This window comes from Coffea arabica, chromosome 10c (assembly GCF_036785885.1).
Source record: "Coffea arabica cultivar ET-39 chromosome 10c, Coffea Arabica ET-39 HiFi, whole genome shotgun sequence".
NCBI classification, from domain to species: Eukaryota; Viridiplantae; Streptophyta; class Magnoliopsida; order Gentianales; family Rubiaceae; genus Coffea; species Coffea arabica.
In genome coordinates, this window is record NC_092329.1 from 53,704,062 (window position 1) to 53,731,216 (window position 27,155).

Sequence of the window (27,155 nt, forward strand, 5' to 3'; positions counted from 1 at the left end):
AGCCATTCTTTCTCTAACAGAGTTTAGTGCCTCTGCATATGCAGACCTCACAAAAAAACTAGCCTCATTGCCTTCCCCGGAAATAAAATCCAGTATATCACCAAAATACGGAGTGTAAGAAGCCATAAACTAAATAAAAAAATGTAAACAAGATGAATTGAAAAAGAAACAAATAACTAGCGCCAGTCCCCGGCAACGGCGCCAAGAATTGACAGGTTGTCGAAACCTGTGCAATAATAAATACCTGCTCAAACTAAAAGTAGTTTCTGTAGATAGTGGTGAGCAGGGTCGAATCCACAGGGACTGGGAGTAATTATTTCTTTTCAAGCTCACAGTGACAAGGGGAGTGTTTTTATGCAGAAGGTGACAATCAAAGAAATTCAACTAAAATAAAAAACTACTAAAAATTAAATAACAAATTACTAAAATCAAATGAGTGATAATTAAGGATCTAGCCAAGGAATAACTTCAGCAAAGGTGCACCTAATTGATCATCGATAAGCAAAGGCAATTCCAATTATTTACTAATAAATAGGTTATAACTGCCAAACAAGCGATGACAGTCAACCCCTCCTTACTGTGTCGGTGATCAAGGTACGCCCGTTAATCACTGTTCTAATTGAGAAATAATCCTAGGTACGCCCGTAGAATTTAATTCCTCAATTGCCTTACGTATTAGAGGAGCCCTATTCTAACCAAATAACGCACTACCAGGGTTATTTTAGATTAGCCCGCGTATTCCCCTGACACAAATCCAATCATGCCAGTTATCACTATTTTGAGACAATTAAACAATTACGGATTTAACACCTCAATTGACAATAGATTATTAAATTAACTAATTATCCGGATCCAAGACAATCAATTAATTAAACAACCATAAGCACTGCAATCAGGGAATATGCAAATACCAATAAATAAGAGAAAAAGATAAAATTAAATCGATCTCACAAGTTTTAGGCAATCCAAAGCATCCATTGTCCCTTGACTAGAGAAAGAAAATTAGTTCATAATTGATGAACTAAATCCGCCAGAAATTGTTGCAAAAGCTGCGGCCATCAATTGGGAAGCTGGGCGAATTCAATTCGTCTATTCAATAAAGAAAGAAAGCTACAAGAGTCCACTGAGTGTGTTCGCTTTTGCCCGACATTCGGAGAAGAGAAATTGAATAGGCAGAATCAAAGACATAAGCTAAGCTCCTCAGCAATCTTCCATGCGTAAGAAAAAGCTAACTAACAAAGACTAAGAAGAAAAGTCAACAACTGCGGCTAAGCTACAAGACGAAAAGCTCTCCAAAGAGAAATCAAAAGCTAAGCTTCCGTAGTGCTAGTCCTATGCTATTTCTATATTTCCTATCTCCTCTGCGGCGGCTCTCCTTCCGGAGAGGAAGAAGCCGACCCCTGCCTTCAGCCCTTCGTTGCTCCTTTTAATGCTTTTGTCTTCGGCAATTACTAAAATGGGCATAAGCTTGCCTTTGCCAACAATGCTCCTGGGGTGAGCTCTGTGCCTTAGACTCCTTTTTTGTCAAATTAGCACTTGTTATCATATTTTCGGTTTACTCCCTGGAATATATGCAAAACACTAAAAATGAGTAGAATCCAGCAATTAATCCACATCGGGTCAGGTAATAGGAAAAATTAATAATAAAATAAATGATAAAATTACACCCTATCAAACGATAGCCAATTTTCTTGAGACGCCAAAGCCTGCCATTCCTTTGTTCTCCAAAAATGCCAGGCCCATAGCGGAATAATATTGTTCGTAAAAGCAAAGGCAGATGCAACCTGATGAAGATGATGGCAGGGAAACAGGCCACGATGGTGACGGGAATGTAAGCCCAGTTAAGCCTTGATTCAAGTGACAGTCCAATTGCCGTGCCGAACGATATCATCATTGTGACTACAGCAATACATAAGAAAATTAGACCCCTGACCAAAGTCTTGGGAAGTGCCTCCAGAAAATCATCTACTGTATTTCGCGAGGTTTGAATCGAAAGGAACCTAAGCAGAGAAACTGCAGAGCATATCATGGATAATGCGTTTGCTATGGAAAATGCAGCGAAAAGTCTTTTCCTCGCCAGTATTGGCATGCCCGTCTCACTATCATTGCCACCGGGTACGGTGATCATAGCAGCAAATGCAACTGTTGCGACCAGAGTAGTTACGACCATGCACGAGTTTGATGTATCCTTCATCCATTCCTTTGCATCCTTTAGCAAATCTTTGTGCTCATCGAAGAATAATTCTCGAGGAGTTTTTCCTTTGTCGTTCTTTCTTGTCCTTAACTCATAATAGACTATTGCTTCCACTGCCTGCATATAGTGAATTAAGGGATTAATCTAGGTTTAAGCGTCAACTTCATTTGCTAATACTAGGGAAATTAATTTATAGTGAAACAACGATCATAACGCAAAATGAGAAAATTAAGGATCTACAAAAGGCATTAATTTGGGTACACTGTTACACTATCTGGTTTTCATTTCTATTCCACTATATATTTTAAAGTGATAATTTTCCATTTAATTTATACTTACTAGTCCTCATTTGGACAACTATCATCCTAAAATATGGTGTAATGTTAGCCGTAACACCAAAAATAGAATAAAGAAAAATCCAAAAGTATGATGTGTGCTTCAAACGGCCGGGGTTGGTTAAGCAAAAAACTTACGTGGATGAGAAAGTAATCCACGATGTCGCAAAGACAGTTTAAACCGAATTACTACAACATTGCATTGTGTACCTCAAACCATTGCAATTCTCGCTGCATCTGAAATGCAGGACCGGGGACAGAATGGAGTTGAGGCATAGGAGCCAATTTTGCTGCCAAATGAAGGCAATTATTTTCCCCTTTATCGTTTAAATGGGCATAGGCCTTTGTGTTTTTTCCGATCAAAGTAACCATGAGATTGAATATCTCCACTCGACGATGCTCAATAGCTTCATGCAATAACAACCGTTTGGTAGTTTGGTCTGCATACCAAATTAGATCAGGAAAACGATTTAGACACTCTTGTACAAGTCGAAAAACTCCGTGCTCTGTGGCTAAGTGTAAGATTGGGGTATTGTCATTGGGGAAGAAGTATTCCTGAACAGAATTGTATCTTTTCTCTTCTATCTCCTCGCAGACAAAATCTACAAGTCTAAGTGCATGCAGGTGCCCTTTCTTTATTTCGGACAACTCCCTTACTCCTGCGGCAAACAGAAAGACAAGACAAGTCAGTATCCACAAGATTTACGTTTGCATTCTTTATTTCGGACAGCTCCCTTATTTCGAAACCTTACTTACAGAATAATGGTGTAGTATTTTTTCTTGATGTACTTTGAGTGCGATAACATGTTGGAAAAGTGAAAAATTGTTTGGAAAACCAACTTAGTGGTAAAAGAACTAATATCATTTACTGTTTCATTATTTTCCCCCAAAACAAATTAAAGTTATAAACAAAGATAAAGCAGACCCAAAACTTTAATACCTTTACTGAACTTGCTCAGAAATAGGAAGAATGAAACTGCTGTGCTTTTAGCAACATCTGCAGGTGAATGGAAGTTTTTGTGTTTTGTTTCCTCCGCATCAACTTGCACCACTAAAAGCAATGGAAAATTAGAATAACATCACACAAATTGGGAACTGATAAAATAAATCAAGATCGTACTCCATAGCAGTGCAGTTGATAGTCAGTACTAATAAATTCGAGTCATCTGAGAGGCAGAAGTCCTATATTTTTTAGATGGGTAAACATCTTTATTTTGTGCTTCCCATTAGGCATCCCACTTGGGGGAGAAATTTTTTTACTTAATTAATAATAGTTTTCAAGCACACAAAAATAAAATTGGACCTAAAGTCCATAGCTTGGCTCCGTTATTGAAGAGTTGTTAATTAGTAGCAAGATATCAGTAAGGTATTGGTTTTCACTTCGCATTTATACATTTGCTAAATTCCATTACCTTGGAATCTAGAGAGGCAAAGGTAAGTCTTTTTTCGTCTTCGAAACACTTATTACATTTCAAACAGAAAGTCTAATTACTTTAAATAAAGGCAGATTCAAGTAGATATTTGTTTGTCAAAGTTAAATAAAGAAAAAAATTTTCTAGAATATATAATATACAAATCAGAAAATCTCAGGATGAGGCTGTAAGAGAAAAATTTTTTTTTTTTTTTGAGAGAGTACTTACATGTATAGATCAATGATTTCCATAAAGAAAGTTTATGTCCATTCCGAAATGCTAAAGGCTGCATTGCAAGTACACGAAGTATGGACATTTTTTCATGATTTCGTTCAAAAACTAATCCAGGATATTTCTTGAGCGTACGCAAAGCTGTATCTGCAAAAGAAACCTATTATCATTAGCAAAGTTGGTTTAAAAGAACTTAATTTAGATATCAATTTTTGCAAAAGGTCCTTATTATTTCAGAGGCAAGGAAGGAAGTGGGGATATAGAAGGCAACCACCCCCAAACCCAAGTTTTAGAAATTTATAATGTTTTTTCCGTCTTCAAATTTGAAAGTTTTTAAGAATTTTGTCCATGAATTTACGTCTTTTGTCCCTCACACAAGCTTCTTACCAATATTTTGCGTTGATTTCATAAGCTTCAGGTCCTGTTGTTGCTCCTTTATTTATTTATTTATTTTGTTCAGTAAATTGTACTTATAGATAGACTTTTTTTTTTCGATCTTAAGAAAAGTAAAGAAAACGTTCGATGGAATGGAATTTATCCTATATGGGCTTACCATAGGACCCCGAAGAAATGATTGCCACAATGAGATCAGCAGATGAATAACCCGTGAAGGGAAGACAAGGTTCTTTGTCCTCGGTAACTTGGTGGAGATAATCCACCATTTTCTTGCCGTCTGATGGATGTCGCCATTTAGCAGCATAGTAGAGGGGAGTAAGGCGATAGGGGTCCCCAAGGTTAGGCAAATCTGAGTTCTTCTCCACCATTGCTTTGGCAGCCCCCACATCTGCAGCTAAGGCCACGTGATGAAGAGCAGTGCAGCCAAGTGTGTCTCTGTCTTCAAGCTGCTGCTCAGATAGGGTCTTCACCAACTCCACCACAAACTCCGACCGCCCACAGCTCGCCGCTACATGAAGGGCTGTCATGCCAAGGTTGGATATTTTTGTGGTCTTTGCATTTTCATTCCTGCGAAATATGGCTTTAGCATCTTTCCATTTTCCTTTCATTGCTGCTCTGTATAGTTCTGCGATATTGGCTGAATCAGCTTTAGTAATTTGCTGATCCGGATACTCCGGTCCTCCTGGACTTAATGCCTCCAAATTGGCGTCGTCTAGCAGATTCAGATGAATTCAGAAGGGACTCGTAATAAAAACACTAACCATAAGATTTCTAACCATACTCGCACTCAATATAAAATTGTTGTAAGTATAAGAAGCCCTAAATTTATGTGTGCATCAACATGAAACTCTCCATAAGTTGTACAAATATTTGTGCACTCTTTTATTGCTCTTAAAAACTTATACAAAATTAAGGTTTGAATACTTATAACTGAACTGACTGGTAGGCCGGCTTGACTAGGGCCGACCCCATATTTCTCCAAAGCTAGATGCATAGTTTTGTGGAACTTGAATTCAACTAAATTTTGCCCCAAGTCAAGCTCAGATTGATCCAACATAACTTGTTTATTAACGTAGCTGGTCTAAAGAAGATTTTGAACAATTTTTTATTTTATTCACCACATCAATAATGCACAAGATATATGTAATACATATATATTTTCAACTTAGGAGGCGAAGGTTTTTTTTTTTGGGTACTAAAAAGTATAGGAGGGAAAGATTTCTCCAATGTCACGATTACCAAAATTTGCAACGTTTTATAATGGTTTTTATGCATTGCCAACCAACGTAGGCTACTTATTGTGGGATTAGAATTCGAACTTTCCTTCCCTGAAGTAATTAAACTGAGTCTTAGCAAACTAAACCAACCTAATAGCTTCTAATCTGTAATTTTTTAAACCATCTTTGAAAAGCATCGGCTACAATATAATTTAGTACAGGGTTACCAATCCAGTGCGGCATAGACTCAAACCAAAACTTTCCAATCACCCAAACTAAATATGAAATAGAACTTTGACATAAAGCTATATAAAGTAATATAAATCAATTAAGCTTCGATTTAATATATACCAAAATCCACAAACTGATTAATTCTTACTGCGGATCTTCATAATTTTACGCATCTCTTCGTCGGTCACCAACCCAGCAGGCGGCTCGATATTTTTTCCGGCCATAATTTTATGCGCCTCTTCCTTGGTCACCCTCTCAGCAGGCGTCTCTGCCTTGCTCGATGACTCACCACTCTCAATATTTTTTCCGCTCTCTGCCTCCCTCACTATCTCACCACCCTCCGTATTTTTTTCCATCAGAATTTTAAGCTTCTCTGCCTTATCGTTCTGAGCCATCACAGTAGTAGGCCGATATATTCAGTTCTTTGAGCCTTTCCTTATATTTTATGATAATCGAGGTTCATGTTTAAACTAATTTATAGCTTAAAAAAGGCAGGCATTCCTCGTGTTACGTGCTCAAAAAACTTCCATTGTGACATTGTTAAGGAATGATCTCTTGAGTGTTGCGGGGTTAAGTTTTAAAGCATTAGAGTTTACTGATGCGAGAATTCCAAAAACACAAAAGTACTCTCCCGCGGTGACGAATATTGAAGTACCGTGCTTTTAATTTTGTCTGGTCCCTCTAAAATCATGGCAGGGCACCCTTTGTCTTTCTTTCCTTTCTTAGTATTTCGATGTTAATGGATGAAAATGCTTGCCGAACATCTTAGACGATGTGCTATTGTAACATGATAAGAACTTTTCTTGTCTGCTTGCTTGTCTTTTCCAACTTGTACGTGAGCTTTCTTGTTACAATTGGCACAAAAGAGAGAATCGCAAGGGATTGAGTATTCGGTAATTAATCCATTAATTTCTTATGCATTAGATAATAAACTACATGCAACCTTTCTTCTTTCTTTTCAATTTGTGGTTTTGATGTTATTGAATGAAAAGGATTGATGAACATTTAAAATGATGAATTATTTGAACTCGATGAAAACTGTTCTTATCAGTTTCCTAGGTGACGTCAAATATATTCAGATGCATACAATTATTATTCAAGGTTTCATTTAAATATCTTCCGCGATATAATTAAAAAAAACCTCAAGTAAGAAAAAGATTATTTCGGTGTACAAGATTAGATTTGTTCTTAATTTATGTAATAATTGTCTCTAGTCTAGTTGAGGATAGTCGCCAGTATTAACGTAATTGAATAACTGTATCCGTGAAAAAAAGTTGCTTCTTATCTGTGAAATAAAATTTAGGAGAACAAAAATTCCTTAATATGCCCGAGAAAACTTCCTCTTAAACGTATTTGTGCAATGCAATTTGGATAGACTATATATCTGGAAGCATATGATTTGTGCCCGAGAAATCTTATGCCAACATTCCTCCAACTTTTGCCTATCCTATGTGCAATAAAATGTACTCCTTTTCAGTCCGACAAATTCCTCGTATATATCTGGAAGCATATGATTTGAAATAGACGCATCGAGAAATGATTCAGGCTAGCGTACAGAGAGTATCCAATTCTGTTGAGATGTCTTGAATTAGATCTTCAACCCCCGTTGAGATGTCCTTATATTAGTTTGTAAACTATTCCGGTTACAACCCTAATAAAATCTGATTTTCCCCAAGTTGTTCTTGTCCATTCTTGTTTGTTCTTCTGTTTCGCTGCATCTGTTATAACAAACTGGTATCAGAGCTCTAGGTTTGTCCTAGGGCTCGGATCACGCAACAACATGTCTGCTTTGAACATCAAGATCGACAAGTTCACCGGGAGAAATAGTTTCAGTTTATGGCAGATTAAGATGCGGGCTCTGTTAAAGCAGCAGGGCCTGTGGAGTCCGCTGACGAAGAAGAAATCGGATTCCGTTGATGAAGAGTCGATGACTCTGGAGGAAAAGGCTCACTCGACAATCATGCTGTGTCTGGCAGATGATGTCATCACTGAGGTCGCCGGTGAAGAAACTGCTGCGGGTTTGTGGGTTAAACTTGAAAGTCTCTATATGACGAAGTCTTTAACCAACAAGTTGCTCCTAAAGCAACGTCTGTTCGGTCTACGTATGCAGGAAGGTACTCCTCTTCGAGAACATTTAGATCAATTAAATACAATTCTTCTTGAATTGCGTAATATTGATGTTAAAATTGAGGATGAGGATGCCGCGTTGATTTTGTTAGTGTCTCTACCGTTATCGTATGAGAATTTTGTTCAGTCTTTTATTGGCGGTAAAGATACAGTAACTTTAGAAGAAGTAAGATCAGCACTGCATAGTCGAGAATTGCGCCATAAGGCGGCTGGTAATGTTACAGATAATCAGGCTGCTGGATTAGTTGTCAGTAGTGATAAAGGAAAATTGGGGAAAAAGAAGTCCGGAAATAAGAAGCAGTTCTCTAAAGGTCCTAAGCCGGATGATGTCTGTAACTATTGCAAGGAAAAGGGTCATTGGAAATCTGATTGTCCCAAGAAGAAGAAACAGCAGGAAAAACAACACGCTTCAGCTTCAGTTGCAGAAAAGGAAGCGGAAAATTCAGAAGAAGACCTGGCCCTAATTGCAAACGAACCAACACATCACTCTGATGTGTGGGTTCTTGATTCTGGGGCGTCCTATCACATATGTCCAAATAGGGAATGGTTTACAACATATGAGCAGATAGATGGCGGAAATGTCGTGATGGCTAATAGCGCTGTCTGCAAGGCTGTTGGAATCGGTTCGATTAAGATCAGGACACATACTGAAAAAATTGCCACACTGAACGAAGTCAGGCACGTCCCCAAAATGACGAAGAATCTGATATCACTTAGTACTCTTGACAGTAAGGGTTTCAAGTTCAGCGGAGGAAGTGGAGAGTTGTGCATCAGTAAAGGTTCATTAGTGGTTCTCAAAGGAGTTAAGCATGGCACCCTGTACATCTTACAAGGTTCTACGCTAACAGGTTCTGCTGCTGCTGCTGTTGCATCTTCTGAAAATCGCAGGTCTGATATGACCAAGCTGTGGCACATTAGGCTTGGTCATATGAGCGAAAGAGGGATGCAGATTCTGTCTAAACGTGATCTTCTAGAAGGCCACAAGGTCACTGATCTTGGATTCTGTGAACATTGTACTTTCGGTAAATTACATCGCAGAAAGTTTGGGAAGGCAATTCACAGGACAAAAGGCACACTGGATTACATCCATTCTGACTGTTGGGGTCCTTCACGAGTTGAGTCCTTGGGAGGCTGTCGATATTTTTTATCTATGATTGATGATTATTCAAGGATGACTTGGGTAATCGTTATGAAGGAAAAAGGTGAAGCTTTCAAGAATTTCAAGCAGTGGAAGGCCTTAGTGGAGAATCAAACTGGAAAGAAGATCAAAAGGCTGAGAACTGATAATGGTCTGGAATTCTGTTCAAAGGAGTTCGATGAGTTCTGCAAAGATGAAGGAATTGCCCGGCATCACACAGTTCGACACACACCACAACAAAATGGTGTAGCAGAACGCATGAATCAGACACTTCTAGAGAGAGCACGGTGTATGCTCTTTAATGCTGGTTTGCCAAGGAGGTTCTGGGCGGAAGCAGTGAGCACGGCCTGCTTCTTGATCAATCGTGCACCTCATACAGGTATAGACTGCAAGATACCTTATGAAGTGTGGTCTGGTATGTCCCCTACTTACTCAAATTTGAAGACTTTTGGTTGTACTGCGTATTATCATGTCAGTGAGGGTAAACTAGAACCAAGGGCTAAAAAGGGAGTGTTTCTGGGATATGGAGATGGGGTTAAAGGGTATAGAATCTGGTCACCCTCAGAAAGGAAAGTTATACTTAGTAGAAGTGTAATTTTTGATGAAAACTCTATATTTAACCCCCCTGTGAAGGCTGTTGTTGAAGAAAGTGCAGGTGTTGATAAACAGGTGGAGCTAAAAATCATTCAAAATGGTTTTGAATCACAGCAGCAATTTAGTGATTATCAACAGCTATCCTGTGAAACTGAACCTCCTGCAGAAGTAGAGTCTCCAGAATCTACATCAGCAGAAAGGTTGGCACCTATATCTCATACTGCGTCAGAAACTCAGCAGCATGGTATTGCTTATGATCGTGCAAGGAGAGTGGGAGTACAAGCTCCCAGCAGGTATCGGGATTTTATAGGTTATGCATTTCAAGTTGCTGAGGAGGTGGATTCTCCCGAGCCCTCTACCTATAGAGAAGCTATTTCAGGCAGTGAGTCAACTCAATGGCTTGCTGCAATGGGTGATGAAATGGAGTCGTTACACAAGAATGGCACTTGGGAATTGGTCAAACGGCCAGCAGAGAGAAAGATTGTGACTTGCAAATGGGTCTTTAAAAGGAAGGAAGGAATTTCTCCAGCTGAGGGCATCAAGTATAAAGCACGTGTTGTTGCAAGAGGGTTCACTCAAAGAGAAGGAGTAGACTACAATGAGATTTTCTCACCAGTGGTCAGACACACTTCTATCAGGGTGCTACTAGCAATGGTTGCACATCAGGACTTAGAACTTGAGCAGCTAGACGTGAAGACAGCTTTCCTACATGGAGAGTTAGATGAAGAAATTTACATGACTCAGCCAGATGGATTTCATGTTTCGGGAAAAGAAGATTATGTATGCAAGTTGAAGAAATATTTGTATGGATTAAAGCAGTCCCCAAGGCAGTGGTACAAAAAATTTGACGGCTACATGATTGAGCTAGGCTACAACAGAAGTCAGTATGATTGTTGTGTATATCACAACAAACTTGAAGATGGTTCGATGATCTATTTGATTTTGTATGTAGATGATATGCTCATAGCTGCGAGGAACAAAGCTGATATACAGAAGTTGAAAAGTCTTCTCAGTGCAGAGTTTGAGATGAAAGACTTAGGTGCAGCACAGAAAATTTTGGGAATGGAGATTTTCAGGGATAGAAGTCAGAAAAAGCTTTTCTTATCACAGAAGAGCTATATTGAGAAGGTACTATCCAGATTTGGCATGTCTACAGCAAAACCCTTGAATACTCCAAGTGCAGCGAATGCTCAACTATCAGTGACACTTGCACCACAGTCAGAAGCTGAGATGGAGTATATGGCTAAGGTTCCCTATTCTAGTGCAGTGGGTAGTTTGATGTATGCCATGGTCTGCACTAGACCTGATCTGGCACATGCAGTCAGTGTTGTTAGCAGATTTATGACTAATCCTGGGAAGGAGCACTGGCTGGCCGTGAAGCGAATTTTTCGGTACTTGAGGGGTACATCTGATGTTGGTCTCATCTATGGAGGTGATACAGAGTGTTTGGTTACAGGCTATTCAGATTCTGATTATGCTGGAGATGTTGATAGTAGGAGGTCGATGACTGGTTATGTTTTCACTCTTGGGCATTCTGTAGTTAGTTGGAAAGCAACTCTACAACCTACAGTGACTCTGTCCACTACTGAGGCAGAGTATATGGCACTGACGGAGGTTGCTAAAGAGGGAATTTGGTTAAAGGGGCTAGTTGGAGATCTTGGCCTACATCAGGATCAGGCTAATATATATTGTGATAGTCTCAGTGCAATATGTCTAGCCAAGGATCAAGTTCATCATGAGAGGACTAAACACATTGATGTCCGATATCACTTCTTGAGATCTGAGACAAGGATCAAGGTGAAGAAAATTGGCACTGCTGACAATCCTGCTGATATGTTCACCAAGCCGGTCCCTCATAGCAAATTCAAACATTGTTTGGATTTGCTAAATGTCCTAAGTTTCTGATGGCCCTTATGGGCATTCTGATGGTACTTAGAGATAATTATCTGAGTACTTCTGGCACTTCATTAGTGCGTCTGCTACATTTTTCAGGGAAGATTCAAGTCAAGGTGGAGATTGTTGAGATGTCTTGAATTAGATCTTCAACCCCCGCTGAGCTGTACGGGGGTCTCGCTTGGGCCTATTTTGGGATCTTGAATTAGATCTTGTTTTGGGCCTATTTTGGGTCCAGTCTGTTTGGTTGTATATATATACACCTTATATTAGTTTGTAAACTATTCCGGTTACAACCCTAATAAAATCTGATTTTCCCCAAGTTGTTCTTGTCCATTCTTGTTTGTTCTTCTGTTTCGCTGCATCTGTTATAACAAATTCGAATGAAAGACAGTAACTGCTTTGATCTTTCATCTAATCATGTCATACCGCCTCTTATTTGCTGTTTTAAATTTTAGATGCTTCAAAATTCATCTAGTGAACTATTGTCAACCTTTCGCGTCTCATTCTTGTATTTTGTTTATTGTTCTTTGGCTTGGTCTTCTCCTACTTTTTTTTTTTTTTCCATTTCAAAGAAAATTTTCTGTTACTCAAATACAACGTCAGGTAAGCTGAATGAATAAATTATGGAGCTTTGGTTTATAATACTCTAATAAAACCACAAAACACTATTTCCTGCCACGTTTTATCATATTATGAAAATCTTCACGTGATCGTCCATCCCGATAAATAATGATTTTTGTTCTCTTTGGTCAGCCTTTCTTCCATTTACTCATGATAATCAAGTTTCACGTTTTGACAAATTTATAGATTAAAAAAAGGGATTATTTCAGAAACCTCCCCTGAAATTTTTGATAATTTCATTAAGCTCCTTTAGATTTATGTAATTATGGAAACCTCTCATGGTGTGATAAAAAGATAACAATGCCCTTCAATAATTGTTAACTCATTGAAAAATTCTATCAAATATTAAATCTTTCTCATCTATTATCAACTAATAATTCAAACGACAGTTTTTCCCATTTAACTATCTATCCTTTTTCTCCTACTTACATTTTCCTTTTAAATGCATTTATTTATTATTATTAACCAATTGTGTATTGTCCCCATTAATAAAATCACCATACACACCAAACCACCAATACATACATATCTTGGTATCTATTTCCAATTCTCGATTTTCCATTATTATTAAATGGTTTCCTTGCACCCGTTTTTGTTTCCAATTTTTGATATGCATTAGCAAATTGAAATTGTCAAATGACAAATTGACTGCTAATTTCATTGCCAAATTAGATGGAAATGAAGATAGTGACAGCGATAAAAAAATTAAAGTTAAGGATAGGAAGTGGAATAGAAACTAAGTATAGGTTATATTGTTATGGTTGTCATGAAAAAAGGTGTTCTTGGTATATATTTATAACTGCATTGTGTTTCTATTTTTGATTTACAATTATTGATGTTATTCCTATAGAGAGAACTTGATTGATTTCAAACTATGTGCCAATGGAGTATATTGGATATTGATATTAGTAGTGATGGCTTAGATTATTTCGTATTAGAAAGGTGGTAGCTATAGATTTGAAATTTAGAAATATTGATGAATATTGTTGTGTATTAAGTAAAACATGATATTGATATGAGATTGTTAGTAAGCTTTTTGACATCTGATGTAGCGTTTATAGTTGATACAATGGTCTGCATCAGTAATTTTGAGGTAAAAGAGGCACATTAAAACAAAGATAAGTATTTATTTAATGGTGATTTGAATATTGATGGATAGGTAATAGTGATAGTAAGTAAAGATAAATGAAATAGAAATTGTGAACCATTTTTTTTCTTTTACATTTTTGTTATCAATTATAACTCAAGGGCATTCTAGGAATTTTGAGAAAAAGTATAGTCTTTTGGACCTAAAATGTTACCTAAAAGTGAAAATAGGGGAGGTAGGTGTAATTTTTAGAACTTGAGGGGAGCTTTCAGTAATTGTCAAAAACCTCAGAGGAGGTATGGTAAATTAACCCTAAAGAAAATAAAAGAAAAAGTGGGCATTCCTTTTGTACATGCTCGAATCAAAAGTACTTCAACTCATGTGACATTGTTAGGAATGATCTCTTGAGTGTTGCAGGGTTAAGTTTTGGAATTAGATTTTGCTGATAAAAAGAGTATTCCAAAAACAAAAAGAGCTTTTAATTTTGTCTGGTCACCACATAATCATGGCAGGGGATGTTCTGTTTTTTTCTTCTTTTAGTATTTTGATGTTTATGGATGAAAGGATTGGTCAGCATCTGAGATGATGAATTATTCCAACATGATGAAAGCTGTTCTTATTAGCTTAATTATCTTTTGCCTACTCATTGATTTAGTACTAGATAATGAAGTAATTCCATATACACTAGGAACTTAAGAATGGGTAGGATAGATTGATTAAGGTGTAGATATATAAAGAATTTTATTTGAATGTTTTTTGCGACATAGAGTTACAAAAAAAAGATAATTTGGGTGTACGAAGATTAAGTTATATTGTCTCTAAACAAAATGAGGATAGTCTTCAGTATTAAAGTAATTTACTAAGCGTGGATTGAAATTTAAGAGACACAGGATAGGGCAAAAGCATAGTACTAGCTTTAGGAATTGTCTAGGAATCTGGTACGTTCATTTTTCCAGTTCTCACCCTTTTCTTCTGAACTGGGGCCTCTGGGCAGGTCGGAAGTTTTGGTGGATTATCAATCAAGACGCCGTGACATGAGCCGCATAATATAAGAAAATTAATCTAATACTGCCAGGGGCCAAAGAGAAGGCTGTTTCACAATCGTAAGAGAAAAATTATTTTGGTTCAGAAGTTTAAATTTTTAGTTAATTTTAAGTGATGATTGTCTCTAATTTACATAAGGAATGTCTCCTGTATTGGCGTTATTAGATAAGCCTGGAATAAAGTTTAGAAACATAGGACAAAAAAAAGTACATTAATTTGCTCTTTTCTGGGATTGACTGGTTTCTGCAATGCAACTTTATCACCAGCATACTACACTAGCTTTAAGAGAATCTATTGAGTGATTGCTACATTCATTTCTCGGTTCTCACCCTTTATCTTTTGTCTGGCCATGCAAAAAACTTGGCAGATTATCAAGCAAGCCACCGGGAGCTGCAGTGATTAGTTTAAGAATACGCTGTAAGGATGAATATTCTTCCCTTGTGAACGTATGGATTCCAGGCTAGCCTTGTGATAGAATACAGGCAGATAGAGTAATCAAAAACTCTCTTCAGAAATTGAGCGATGAGAGATGGTCTGCCGTTTTAGACGGGTTTTAGTAAAACCGTTTTGCCATGTTAAGTGCTGTTTTACGCTAGCAGTTAACAGGGTCACTTCATGTTCAGAAAATGTAACAAGTTCCATCATCAATTTGGTCAGAGTATTTGTGACTTTGGACAGAAGGTAGCTTTGGAATATATTTCCTTTGTGTTCTTGATCCTCATTCCCGGTTTACTTACAAATCGGCATTTCTTGAGGATTCTATTCCAGAATCTATGACCTCTTCCATATCAATTACTATTTTAATTCCAGTTTGTGTAAAGTCATTTTCATCATTATATAATAATTAATTTACAATGTCTTTATGCTTTTTTTTTCATTTCTTATTTCTCCTTCACATAATTGCCATCTTTTCACGTCTAATCAACACTGCTGCTACTCAATGTCAAACCGTTGCAATTCTCTCTGCATATGAAATGCAAGACCAGGGACAGAATGGAGTTGAGGCATAGAAGCCAATTTTGCTCCCAAATGAAGGCAATTATTTGCCCCTTCAACGTTTAAATGGGCATGGGCCTTTGTGTTTTTTCCGATCAAAGCAACCATGAGATTGAATATCTCCACTCGACGATGCTCAATAGCTGCATGCAATAACAACCGTTCGGTATGTTTGTCTGCATACCAAATTAGATCAAGAAAACGATTTAAACACTCTTGTACAAGTTGAAAAACTCCATGCTCTATGGCTAAGTGTAAGATTGGGGTATTGTCATTGGGGAAGAAGTATTCCTGAACAAAATTGATATCTTTCTCTTCTATCTCCTCGCAGACAAAATCTACAAGTCTTAAGTTCTTTATTTCCGACAGCTCCCTTATTCGTGCGTCAAGTAGAAAGACAAGCCAAGTAAGTATGCAAAAGATTTACGTTTGCATTGAAATGAAGTATAGTTGGAAACCTTACTTACAGAATAATGGTGTAGTATTTTTTCTTGATGTACTTTAAGTGAGATAACATGTTGGAAAAGTAAAAAGTTGTTTGGAAAACCAACATAGTGGCAAAAGAACTAATATCATGTACTGTTTCATTATTTTCCCCCAAAACAAATTAAAGTTATAAAAAAAGATAAAGCAGACACAAAACTTTAATACCTTTACTGAACTTGCTCAGAAATACGAAGAATGAAACTGCTGTGCTTTTAGCAACATCTGCAGGTGAATGGAAGTTTTTGTGTTTTGTTTCCTCCGCATCAACTTGCACCACTAAAAGCAATGGAAAATTAGAATAACATCACACAAATTGGGAACTGATAAAATAAATCAAGATCGTACTCCGTAGCAGTGGAGTTGATAGTCAGTACTGATAAATTCGAGCCATCTGAGAGGTAGAAGTACTATATTTGATATGGGTAAACATCTTTATTTTGTGTTTCCCATTAGGCATCCCACTTGGGGGAGAAATTTTTTTAACTTAATTAATAATAGTTTTCAAGCACACAAAAATAAAATTGGACCTAAGTCCATAACTTGGCTCCATTAAAGAAGAGTTGTTAATTAGTAGCAAGATATCAGTAAGGTATTGATTTTCCACTTCACATTTATACATTTGCTAAATTCCATTACCTTGGAATCTAGAGAGGCAAAGGTAATTCTTTTTCCGTCTTCGAAATACTTATTACATTTCAAATAGAATTTCTAATTACTTTAACTAAACGTAGATTCAAGTAGATATTTGTCAAAGTTAAATAAAGAAAAAAATTTTCTAGAATATATCATATACAAACCAGAAAATCTCAGGAAGAGGCAGTAAGAGAGTTTATCTACTTTTTTTTTTTTTTTGTGAGAGAGTACTTACACCCATAGATCAATGATTTCCATAAAGAAAGTTTATGTCCATTCCGAAATGCTAAAGGCTGCATTGCAAGCACACGAAGTATGGACTTACTTTCATTATTTGTTTCAAGAGCTAATGCAGGATATCTCTTGAGCGTACTCAAAGCTGTATCTGCAAAAGGTCCTTATTATTTCAGAGGCAAGGAAGGAAGTGGGGATATTGAGAGCAACCACCCCCAAACCCAAGTTTTAGAAATTTATGTTTTTTCCCTCATCAAATTTGAAAGTTTGTTAAGAATTTTGTCCATGAATTTATGTCTTTGTTCCTCACATAAGCTTCTTACTAATATTTTGTGTTGATTTCATAAGCTTCATGTCCTGTTGTTGTTCCTTTATTTATTTATTCTGTTCAGTAAATTGTACTTATATATAGACTTTTTTTTTAGATCTAAAGAAAAGTAAAGAAAATGTTCGATGGAATGGAATCTATCCTATATGGGCTTACCATAGGACCCCGAAGAAATGATTGCCACAATGAGATCAGCAGATGAATAACCCGTGAAGGGATAACAAGGTTCTTTGTCCTCAGTAACTTGGTGGAGATAATCCACCATTTTCTTGTCGTCTGAGGGATGTCGCCATTTAGCAGCAAATGGGTTATAGGTTTCCCCAAGGTGAGGCAAATCTGAGTTCTTCTCCACCATTGCTTTGGCAGCCCCCACATTTGCAGAGCAGTGCAGCCATGTGTGTCTCTGCCTTCAAGCTGCTTCTTACTTAGTTTCTTGACCATTTCCACCACAAACTCTGACTGGCCACAGCTCGCCGCCACATGAAGGGCAGTCATGCCCAGGTTGGAGATTTTTCTTGTCTTGGCCTTTCTGTCAATATCAAAGATGGCTTTAGCGTCTTTCCAATTCCCTTCCATTGCAGCTCTGTATAGTTTAGGCTGATTGGTTGACTCAACTTTATCCTTTTGCCGATCGTATAATTCTACCATTTTGGCTGCTAGCAGATTCGGAGGAATTCAGAAGGGACTCTTAATTGAAAAAAAAAAAAAATAGTGATCTTATCAAATTAAATGTTATCAATACATTCTCTTATCATACAGTTTCCATCAATAATAGTACTAACTAATAAAGTCCAAAATAGTTTGTTATTCTTATTATTGTCATTGTTTTTAAACTTTCATAACACAGCATAACTTCTAAGTTCAACCATCAGATTTCTAATTATACTAGCATTCATTAAGGATTTGTTGCAAATACAAGAAGCCCTAAATTTCACTATGGATATGAAACTCCCTAAAAAGTAATACAAATATTAGCACACTATTTTATTACTCTTAAAAACTTATACAAAAATAAGGTTTGAATACTTATAACTAAAATGATTGGTAGGCCGGCTTAATCAGGGCTGAGCCCATATTTCTCCAAAGCTAGATGCTTAGAGATTTGTGTAGTTTGAATTTTCTGAATTGAGTGGACAGGTCAAGTTCGGATTGATCTAACCTAATTTGTTGACTATAGAGTTAGCTGGTCTAAAGAAGATTTTGAAAATTTTTTATTTTATTCACCGCACTAATAATGCACAAGATTTATGTGATACATACATACATACATATATAGCCTAGGAAGTGAAGAGTTCTATTTTGTTTTCTTTTTTTGTTTTTTGGGTACTGAAAAGTGTAGGAGGCAAAGATCACTACAATGTCAGAGCTGACAATTAGCTTCTAATCTGTAATTTTTAAAACCATGTTTGAAAAGCATCGGCTACAATATGATTTAGTACGAGAAACCAAGATCACAGGGTTATGAATCCAGTGCAGCGAAGATTCAAACCAAAACTTTCCAATCTACCCAAATCAACTACGAACGAGAACATTAACATAAAGCTATATAAAGTAATATAAATTAATATACCAGAAAAGCACAAAATGATTAATTCTTTCCACCGTCCATATTTTTTCTGCTTCTCAGAAATCGAAGCACATCTTCTTTGGTCACAGTCTCCACATGCGTCTCTACCTTGCTCACTATCTCACTTCCTGCCATAGCTTAAAGGGAATTAGCTCTATACGCACTACAACAAAAATGGCTTTTCTTGATATGCCTATAAGAACACTTGTTGGTTTGTGTTATTATAGTACTTTTATTATGACACTTATTATCAACTCAATAATGTATACATTAATTTTTTTTTATTTTATCTAATATAAGAATAATAATTTACCTTTAAACTACCTATTATGACACTTGAGAAAATATGAGATATACCAAAAAAAGAAGGAAAGGCACAAAACAACATCGTAGTGAATTGACGGAAGATTCATTTGCTTAAAACTTTCATTTTGCCGGCCAAAACACTTAGTCAAATTTTGCTTCTTCTTATCTCTCTCACAAGAAACACTCTCTCCGCAACAAACTATCCTCTGCAAATTATCTCGAACGCCAAAACACTTGGATTTTTTTTTGGCCAAATCTCCCTGCAAACAAACTTTCCTTACTTTCCCATTGAAGGTACGTAATTGCATGGTAATTTTTTTAAATTTTGTGAGCAATTACATAATGCTTTTGCTAAATGTCACCGTAAAGAAGTTTTCCATTCTTCAAGTTGTTCCCTTTTTTTCTTGAGATTTTATTGGGCATTATTAGCTATTCTTGAAACTGTGTACTGTATTGTGTTGAATTGAGAGGGTTAAGTTTTAAAGTTTGCCCTAAATTGATTACATTTGAAATTAGTCCCATCTGTTTGAGATTGAAATGGATGTAGTAATAGTTTATGATTTGAGTGCACTTGTTGTTCAGCTTTATTCCTCTCGGTTGTCTACTTGATTCGTGCGACTATTTTGTTACGGATTTGTTGTCCATAACCTGTTCGATAAAATGTCAAGTAGATAACCGAGAAACTAGTGAATCTTAGAAAAGTGATTACAGATAAATCTCATGTCACCAGATACTTCATGTGAAAGAGTCTTACAAGGATACATGTTGATAGGCCAGTGAAAGAGAGAACCTAGTTTATTCAATTTGAATTTATTCACTTGATTTAATAGAAGCATCTTTGAGTCTCTTGCATCCGCATGACCCGGTTAGGGTTTATGACCAAGCATACACCCTTCCACAGCTAGCTAGAGAGGCAGTCAGGATGGACAAACTAGGTTTTCCTTCTCTTAGACTTATTAAAGGACTATCTGCGTGACCGGCCTATGCTCAGTTTGTAAGTTTGTGTTACGGGCAATAAAATAAAAGTGGTCTTTACCTCAAAAAAAAAACAAACAGAAGCATCTTTGCTAACTGCTACTCGAATTGAGCACTGTTGTCTTTACAGATTTCTTCTAATTCCTGCTTAAGAGGGAAAAAAAAAAAGTAACAACCAGTTCTTAATTGTGATATATGGTAGTGTTTGAAAGAAGTGACAGTAATGTCTTGCAGCTTTTGCCCCAAAAAAAAAAAAAAAAGATTTGCAGATATTTGATCCCTCATTTGCCGACAGACTCTTATCTTTATTTCAATTTTATTTCATTATTCGCATGTAGATATCTAGCTGTGTCCCATCTAACTACATGGCACGGCAATTTGACATCAATGAGAGGATGAGGGGGACATTCTTATTGATTGGCTGATAGAGGTAAAGAAATAATTTCGCATTACTTTGGCATTCCTACAAATTCTGAACTGTCAGAAGTAAGAAAAAGGTTGCGGCTAACACTGTACTTCTGAATGTACAGGTGCATTACAAGTTTGAACTGATGGATGAGACCTTGTATTTGACTTTCAATCTAATAGATAGGTTCTTAAAAACAGTCTCTGTGGTACGCAAGAAACTTCAACTTGTTGCAGTGACAGCAATGCTTCTGGCTTGTAAGTATGAAGAAGTCTCTGTTCCTGTCGTTGAAGACCTCATATTGATTTCTGACAGGGCTTACTCCAGAAATGACATGCTTGAGATAGTAGGTTTGTTATGACATCTATTGTCTATGAGTTGATCTTTGATATATGAAGGTTTCCTTTGTCATATAACTAAAATTGAACTGTGACTCGCTGCAGGAGAGCTTAATGATCAATACCTTGCAGTTTAATCTTTCAGTGCCTACTCCTTATGTTTTCATGAGGCACTTTCTTAAAGCTGCTCAATCTAATAAAAGGTATTAAAAGGTATTGTTTCGTATTTAGTGTATGTGAATTTTTTGCACTATCTTGATCTGCCTAATAACTGACAATAATCTTCTGATGACAAGTTGGAGCTTCTGTCCTTCTTTATCGTTGAGCCGTGTCTCCTCGAGTATGAAATGCTTAGGTTCCCCCCGTCTCTCTTAGCTGCAACAGCAATCTTTACTGCACAATGCTCTGTCAATGGGTTCAAGAAGTGGACTAAGATATGCGAGAGACATACAAACTACACTGAAGATTAGCTTTTGTAAGTGGTTCCTTATGCTTTTCACACATTAATGAATTTTTTCATAAAAGGTAATGGTGGCTTTTGTATTATGTATACTTTATAAAAAATGTATTGTGAATTTATGTTAATTTTCTTGTTCTTATTTATGTTTCAGAAAAGGTTTGTTTTGCCTGTGGGACTGGAAGCTTGGACCTTAAGATCTATTGGCAAAAAATGGAGAAGCTGGAAGGTAGATTTAAAGGCTACATATTTTGATCCTATTGTGCCAAATGCTGAAGCTCGGTTTCAAAGGATGTAAGGGTTCAGGAAGAGCAATGGATAAAACTTTGGACTTATTAGAAAAGTGAAGAAGCGAAGGTACAAATCAGCTACAACATTCTTAATAAAATTGTGTTTATTCAATGCTGTAATCTTGATTATGATTTTGAAATTTAGAAACTAAGTGAGAGGAACAAGAAAGCTAGAGGGGAAAAGAAGATGAACCACACAACCGGAAAAAAGTCATTTGCTCATCTTCGGAACCACATTGGATGAGGTCGGGGGACAAGCTCTTGGACCAAACTGGTATGAAATACAGATACAAGTTGCAATGAGTCCAAGTAACCAATTGATTAGACCATATAATTTGCAACAAACAATTCAAGATGCACTTGGTGCACCAATTGCTTGGCCTTGTCATTTGGTAATATATGCACTTACTTACATTGTGGCTTTTATGGAATTTTATTGCTAGCTAGGATGATCTAATGATCCCAACAAACTTTGTGCACAAATGAACCAGCTGAAGATTGATGGGGTATTCGTGGTTATGACTGAAGGTTCTCATTTCATTGGAAAGTTTGGAAGCTACTGCAAGTTCTTTTTACTTGTTAGGGAAGAGAATCTTTTAGTTTGTGCACAAGAGAATCTTTCAAGTTTGTCCTTGTTAGGGATTTGCTATGTTAGTACTTGTTATTGACTTTTAGTTCAACAAAGTATATTTGAGCATTGACTTTTGCTTTTAGATTACTATATGCATGCTGTTCTTTGGGATAATTTTACTAGTCCATTGGGTTTCTGATTGACGGAATGTATGGTAGGGAGCACTACCTGCAGGTTGTTTCTATATCAAAGAAAAAAAATACTCCTGGCAGTTAAAAGTGTCAGCATAGAATTCGATATCCTAATGTTGTACTATAGCTATCCTGACACTTTCGATTATCAAGAAAAGAAATTTTTGTTGGCAGATGGGATGCTATAACAGCATAGTTTTCCTAACACATTTAGATGTTACGAGCCTATCCCCACATTGGAAGGGATGACACTCGTTCAAGATGTGAGGAAAGGTAAAGTGTCAGATTAGATTATTTATACTAACACTTTTAAATGCCGTTAAAGGTTATTTTGTTGTAGTGATGTCACATTAGTAAACTCGTCCTAAAAGTCCCAATCTAAGCCAATACCAGTTTGGACACTTAAATTAACAAAAAAAAAGGCCTTCATTATGATGATGATGCTCAATTGAACATTTCCATTGGATCAAAATCCAATAGTTAAGTTCATCATATCCACGTTTCATAGCCACGTGTTGCAGTCAAATAATTCAATCTGGATAACTCAAACATGTGAAACTCAATTGAACATTTCTAGTAGTGGTCGAGGCATTTGCAGCTTTGTAGCAGTTAAAATTTTCCAGAAGAAGCTAGAGCCACCATCAAAGCTTTCAAACAAAACCTAAAGTCACATGCAACAAATGATATGGTACGTACAAGACTGTCGCAATACCTTAGCAACACTATGGACCAACATAAAAGCAAATTCTCGTGAAAGAATTGACATCAGACATTGTCATTTTGGATCAACTTACAAACCAAAATCTATGGTGAGCAAATAGCATCATCATCATAATGAAGGCTTTTTCTTTTCTTTTTTTTTTAAAAAAAAAAAAAACATTTGAGCGTCCAAACTGGTATTGGCTTAGACTGGGACTTTGTAAGTAGGTTAAATCATGATAAAGTGGTCTTTGTCAAAACAAGTTTTCTAGAGAAAAGTAGAAATACGAAAACGTATGCTTGATGAGAAGAGCAGCAGCTTGCTTGACTGCCTTAGACGTTCCTCTAAAATAAATGGAAAAAAAAATCTAATGATCCCCAAAATAACCATTATGACTACATTATTGCAAAGTTAAGGAAGCCAAAAAGGGAATCCTATTTTGATCATTATGGTTTTGTCATAAAAGTAGCAATCTTTGGTTTTGGTGTATGATTCCTCTATATCATTTTGTGTACCTATTGTACGAACCAAAATTTTAGGATTCTAATAAGAATAATCAATGCGTATAGAGTTATAAAATTGAAGGGATAAAACAATCGCTCGAAATATATGTGAAAAAAAGAAAACAATCAACTTAGAATATTATTGAAATCTCAAACACTTAAAAAAGTTACACCACAATAGAAAACTTGACAAACTCTTCCAAAATCTTTCTACAAAGCATCCAAAATAATATTTTATTTATACTCTACCAAACTTGTTGGAAAAGAAATCACTTGCATAAGAAATTAAACACAAATTCCTAAATCACACAACTACTAAAAATCTAACTCCAATAAAACTAATAAATAAATACTTCTATGCTTGGTTTTGTTTGCCAACATATATGTCATTCTTGTTTCAGGCCTTTCAACGGAGGGTCCCAGAAGGGTAAGGTCCCCAATCTGGTGGCGTTATCATAGTCCTGAGGACCATGATCTGGTAATCCAGGAATGACCAATCCTATCAACCTAGAAATGATCACAGACGACCCTTCTCTATACTCCATTCCTCTTGTGAAAGGGATAATGACGCTCCTAATCAGCTCGTAAACGCCATTCAAATGCTTGGGTATAAACGACAGCAGTGAAAAGTAGTTCTTATTTGGTTCTTCGTCTAGAATCTGTTTCGGTTTTAGTTCCAAAATAAGAGAAAAAGAATTATAAGATCACTCCCATAAAATAATACAAGGAAAAAAAATACTGGGGAATAGATAAAGAAAGGAATAAAGTTTTTTTTTTACCTGCCCTCGGTAGCGGCTGTTGAAGTATAAACAAAGGCCAAAGTGCTTGAACATGAGGGTTTTGTCATCAAACGGTACTCTTGGAACTATATCATTGTTGTAGACATATCTGCAATAGTTTACACCATAAAATCTAAGCTTGTCCTTCATAAACTCCCCAAATTGCTCATCTCCAACTCTAGGCTGCCCGAAAGTGTACACTCCTTCCATTCTTTCCAATAGCTCATTTTCTTCATGTAAAATCAGTATGGCAGGAAACAAAATTGCCAACGCCCCTCCTAAGCTGTGTCCAGTTACCACGAATTTTGCATTCTGATTTTCCCTCAATCTATTTCTCAAAATTTCCCTTATTGTGTAATAGGCATAGTCTTTTCCACCTGAGCCTTGCTCAATTTTCTTTGGCCAACCCTTTCGTTTTTGTAAGCCTAAGGCTTTCATAAATCCAGCATGAATCTTACCCACTCCTTCGATATCATACCACGAAATATCCAAATCCGTACGCCAATCATCAGCTTCAAACGGTTGTGTCCCTCGAAATGCCACCTCAATCAGGTTAGAATCAGCACTAGTTATCTTGTCTTCGAAAATGATGGCTTGTGTTGTGTATGATTCCTCATAATCTGAATGGAATGGGTAGACAAGTTGTAAATTGTAAATCAAACTTCAGAATTGCATTACTTTGCTAAAAGAGTTATTCGTTTACTTTCAATAATTTCTCAACTCTTGACTAACAATATTGTCCTGAATATTTTGGCTTTCCATGAAAACGTAAATGCATGCATCAGCTTAAAACCAGGAAAAACCTTGGAACTTTCACTAAAAAATTCCAAGTTCAGGGAACAAAAGACTGAGTAGAGAATTTGAAGTCCAACTTGTCTAAATTCATTAGTTTCCTTCATATATAGTCAGCTTTTGCATTTTTCTTATATCAAACAAAATATATAGGTTGTATTTTCCGGTAACCAGGAAACTGTTAATGTGCATTTTGACATGTTAAAGTATGGCCATCATTCATGTTAATTTGCAACTTAATTATACGCATTATCACCACTACACTAAGAGACCAAAATGGTCAGCAACAATGAGTGGCAAGAAATGGTTGTCTTTTGACAAGAAAAAGAAATGAGTAAAATTTCACATAAAGAGGAGAACGGAGCCACTGACCATTCCAAAAGTTGAAGGAGCCCAAGAATTCCATCTGCAAGAGTAGAATTGGAAAAAAGAAAAAAAAAAGACTTGAAACTTGTTCCAGGCAATATAACATGAAACTTGCATTGCACGTCCTGAAATTACATATAAATTACCTGCCAGTGATCTGTGACCACAGTTCTGGCGAAGGCTTCATTTTCATAGGCTAATTTAGCGGCCATTATAGACAAGGCCGCACCATACCTCTCGTCATTAGCTTTGATCCTTCCGTCTAAATCCACTCGCGTGTCCACATTCGCAACTAGCGACCTAAAATTTGCAGCCGACCTGTCTGGCTTTACTACATTTCCTGCAATTAAAGCATACACAAGGCCATACAGTTACCGTATTATTTGGCTCGTTGCATGAAATAAACAACGATCTCCATGAAACATATACAAGATTTCAATGGCCGCTATGATCATTCTTTTCTCTAGCTAATCAAAAGTTGCCTTCCACATTTTATTGATCTATATCAAATAGACTACGATTTGACACCAAAAATTGGTGCCTAATCCAGTTTCCCTGTGTTGCATAATAATATGCTTTTGCATGCATGCATGCAGCAATGAATTTACGCCTATGATTTTTCCGGCGAGGTAATGTATATGAATTAATGGAACATCCAACATAAATAAAACAGAAATTCAAACAAACCCGTAAGAAAATGCAGTAAAAGTCCGCCAAAGCCACCATTGCTGGATGGATAATTCAGCAACAGCTCCAGAGTAGATCCTAGGCCAGCCAAAGGTTTTTTCAACTGAAGGAGGAGCATCTGAGCCACGACAGACACAAAAACTACCCATCGGCGGCGGAGGCCTCTTAGGCTGTCTGCCTCCGGGGCATCAAAGAAGTCTCTTTTATATAATTCGCATGAATAGAAGATGCGAAGGAGGTCGCTAAAACCAGCTTCTTTTGGATTGAGCAGCAAATAATCTTTACAGAAATCTTCTTCGGAGGCCATATCTAGCTTAGAAGCAATGGTACTCATTGGGTAGATAGAAATGTTGTTGCGTCAAAGTCTCAAGGGTCAACTGATTTATAGTTCAAACTATAGCTATGTGATAAAATTTCTATTGCTGGGTAGATAGTTAAACGATGTGGTGTTTTCTTGAATGAGAACCATTGCCCTGCATATATATGTATTTATAGCCGAGTAAGATCATTAGCAGTCGTCGCAGTTTGAATTTGTCAAAAAGATGGGATTCCACAGATGGGTTAAAAATGAGGTAGATGAAAAGGGGAGAAGGGCAATGTAACTGAAGAAAAATAGTGCTTAGATTGGGGTATAGGGAAGACGACATCTTCAGAGAGGAGACAAATCGTCACAATCACGGTCAACTGATTGTTCAAAGTGTAAAGAAGAAAAATAAACCTTAACCCTAAGCCCAAAACAATATGAACATGTCAGAATTTGCGATCGCCTAAACGATGTTTCTTCGTAATCACTTATTTGGTCATGCGCATAACCCAGGTTGAACAATCTGATAACGACTAGTCAGCAGGCTTTTGCTATAATCCTTTTGCTGCTTAGCCAACCGTTTTTTTTTTTTTTTTTTTTAAGGAATTGACAAGGAATTGACTGAAATAGTACTTATTAGGAAAGGACCAACTTTGACTTGTTTATCTCACACGTAGAAAAATATCGAAAACTTGAATAAACTTTTTCTTTTAAATTCAAAAT

At 36.7% G+C, this 27,155-nt stretch overlaps 3 protein-coding genes, 1 long non-coding RNA gene and 1 pseudogene across 4 annotated transcripts; 2 read left to right on the forward strand and 3 right to left on the reverse strand.

Moving 5' to 3' along the window:
- Positions 1-1,332: 1,332 nt before the first annotated feature.
- On the reverse strand, positions 1,333-6,440 carry LOC113712071 (uncharacterized). The gene is made up of 7 exons (XM_072068855.1): positions 6,165-6,440; positions 4,726-5,280; positions 4,170-4,319; positions 3,470-3,580; positions 2,740-3,188; positions 1,668-2,311; positions 1,333-1,516 (listed from the first exon to the last, which is right to left on the reverse strand). The coding sequence occupies exons 1-7, from the start codon at positions 6,409-6,411 to the stop codon at positions 1,333-1,335; spliced, it is 2,340 nt and encodes a 779-aa protein (XP_071924956.1). The 5' UTR covers positions 6,412-6,440.
- Positions 6,441-15,456: 9,016 nt separating this feature from the next.
- On the reverse strand, positions 15,457-17,848 carry LOC113711214 (uncharacterized). The gene is made up of 4 exons (XM_072068857.1): positions 17,357-17,848; positions 16,874-16,931; positions 16,171-16,281; positions 15,457-15,695 (listed from the first exon to the last, which is right to left on the reverse strand). The coding sequence occupies exons 1-4, from the start codon at positions 17,846-17,848 to the stop codon at positions 15,457-15,459; spliced, it is 900 nt and encodes a 299-aa protein (XP_071924958.1).
- A 2,395-nt stretch (positions 17,849-20,243) lies between these two features.
- LOC113711215 (cyclin-B2-3-like) lies at positions 20,244-21,208 on the forward strand (annotated as a pseudogene).
- A 215-nt stretch (positions 21,209-21,423) lies between these two features.
- LOC140015572 (uncharacterized) lies at positions 21,424-22,172 on the forward strand. The gene is made up of 3 exons (XR_011822217.1): positions 21,424-21,606; positions 21,685-21,813; positions 21,987-22,172. It is a non-coding gene; the product is annotated as an uncharacterized lncRNA (long non-coding RNA).
- Positions 22,173-23,684: 1,512 nt separating this feature from the next.
- Positions 23,685-26,460, reverse strand: LOC113711216 (triacylglycerol lipase OBL1-like). The gene is made up of 5 exons (XM_027234393.2): positions 26,129-26,460; positions 25,588-25,781; positions 25,448-25,481; positions 24,284-24,903; positions 23,685-24,163 (listed from the first exon to the last, which is right to left on the reverse strand). The coding sequence occupies exons 1-5, from the start codon at positions 26,433-26,435 to the stop codon at positions 23,891-23,893; spliced, it is 1,428 nt and encodes a 475-aa protein (XP_027090194.2). The 5' UTR covers positions 26,436-26,460; the 3' UTR covers positions 23,685-23,890.
- Positions 26,461-27,155: the final 695 nt, after the last annotated feature.

Coding starts and splice junctions, on each gene's coding strand:
- LOC113712071 (XM_072068855.1), bottom strand. CDS start 6,411: ATGGCTCAGAACGATAAGGCAGAGAAGCTTAAAATTCTGATGGAAAAA. Junction 3,581..4,169: donor GAAATCATTGATCTATACAT/GTAAGTACTCTC, acceptor CATTGCTTTTAG/TGGTGCAAGTTGATGCGGAG. Junction 2,312..2,739: donor GAGAATTGCAATGGTTTGAG/GTACACAATGCA, acceptor CACTATATGCAG/GCAGTGGAAGCAATAGTCTA.
- LOC113711214 (XM_072068857.1), bottom strand. CDS start 17,848: ATGGTAGAATTATACGATCGGCAAAAGGATAAAGTTGAGTCAACCAAT. Junction 16,932..17,356: donor CATTTCTTCGGGGTCCTATG/GTAAGCCCATAT, acceptor CTTGCAATGCAG/CCTTTAGCATTTCGGAATGG. Junction 15,696..16,170: donor TCTGAGCAAGTTCAGTAAAG/GTATTAAAGTTT, acceptor TTTGGTATGCAG/ACAAACATACCGAACGGTTG.
- LOC113711216 (XM_027234393.2), bottom strand. CDS start 26,435: ATGGCCTCCGAAGAAGATTTCTGTAAAGATTATTTGCTGCTCAATCCA. Junction 25,482..25,587: donor TGGTCACAGATCACTGGCAG/GTAATTTATATG, acceptor CTACTCTTGCAG/ATGGAATTCTTGGGCTCCTT. Junction 24,164..24,283: donor ACAGCCGCTACCGAGGGCAG/GTAAAAAAAAAA, acceptor AAACCGAAACAG/ATTCTAGACGAAGAACCAAA.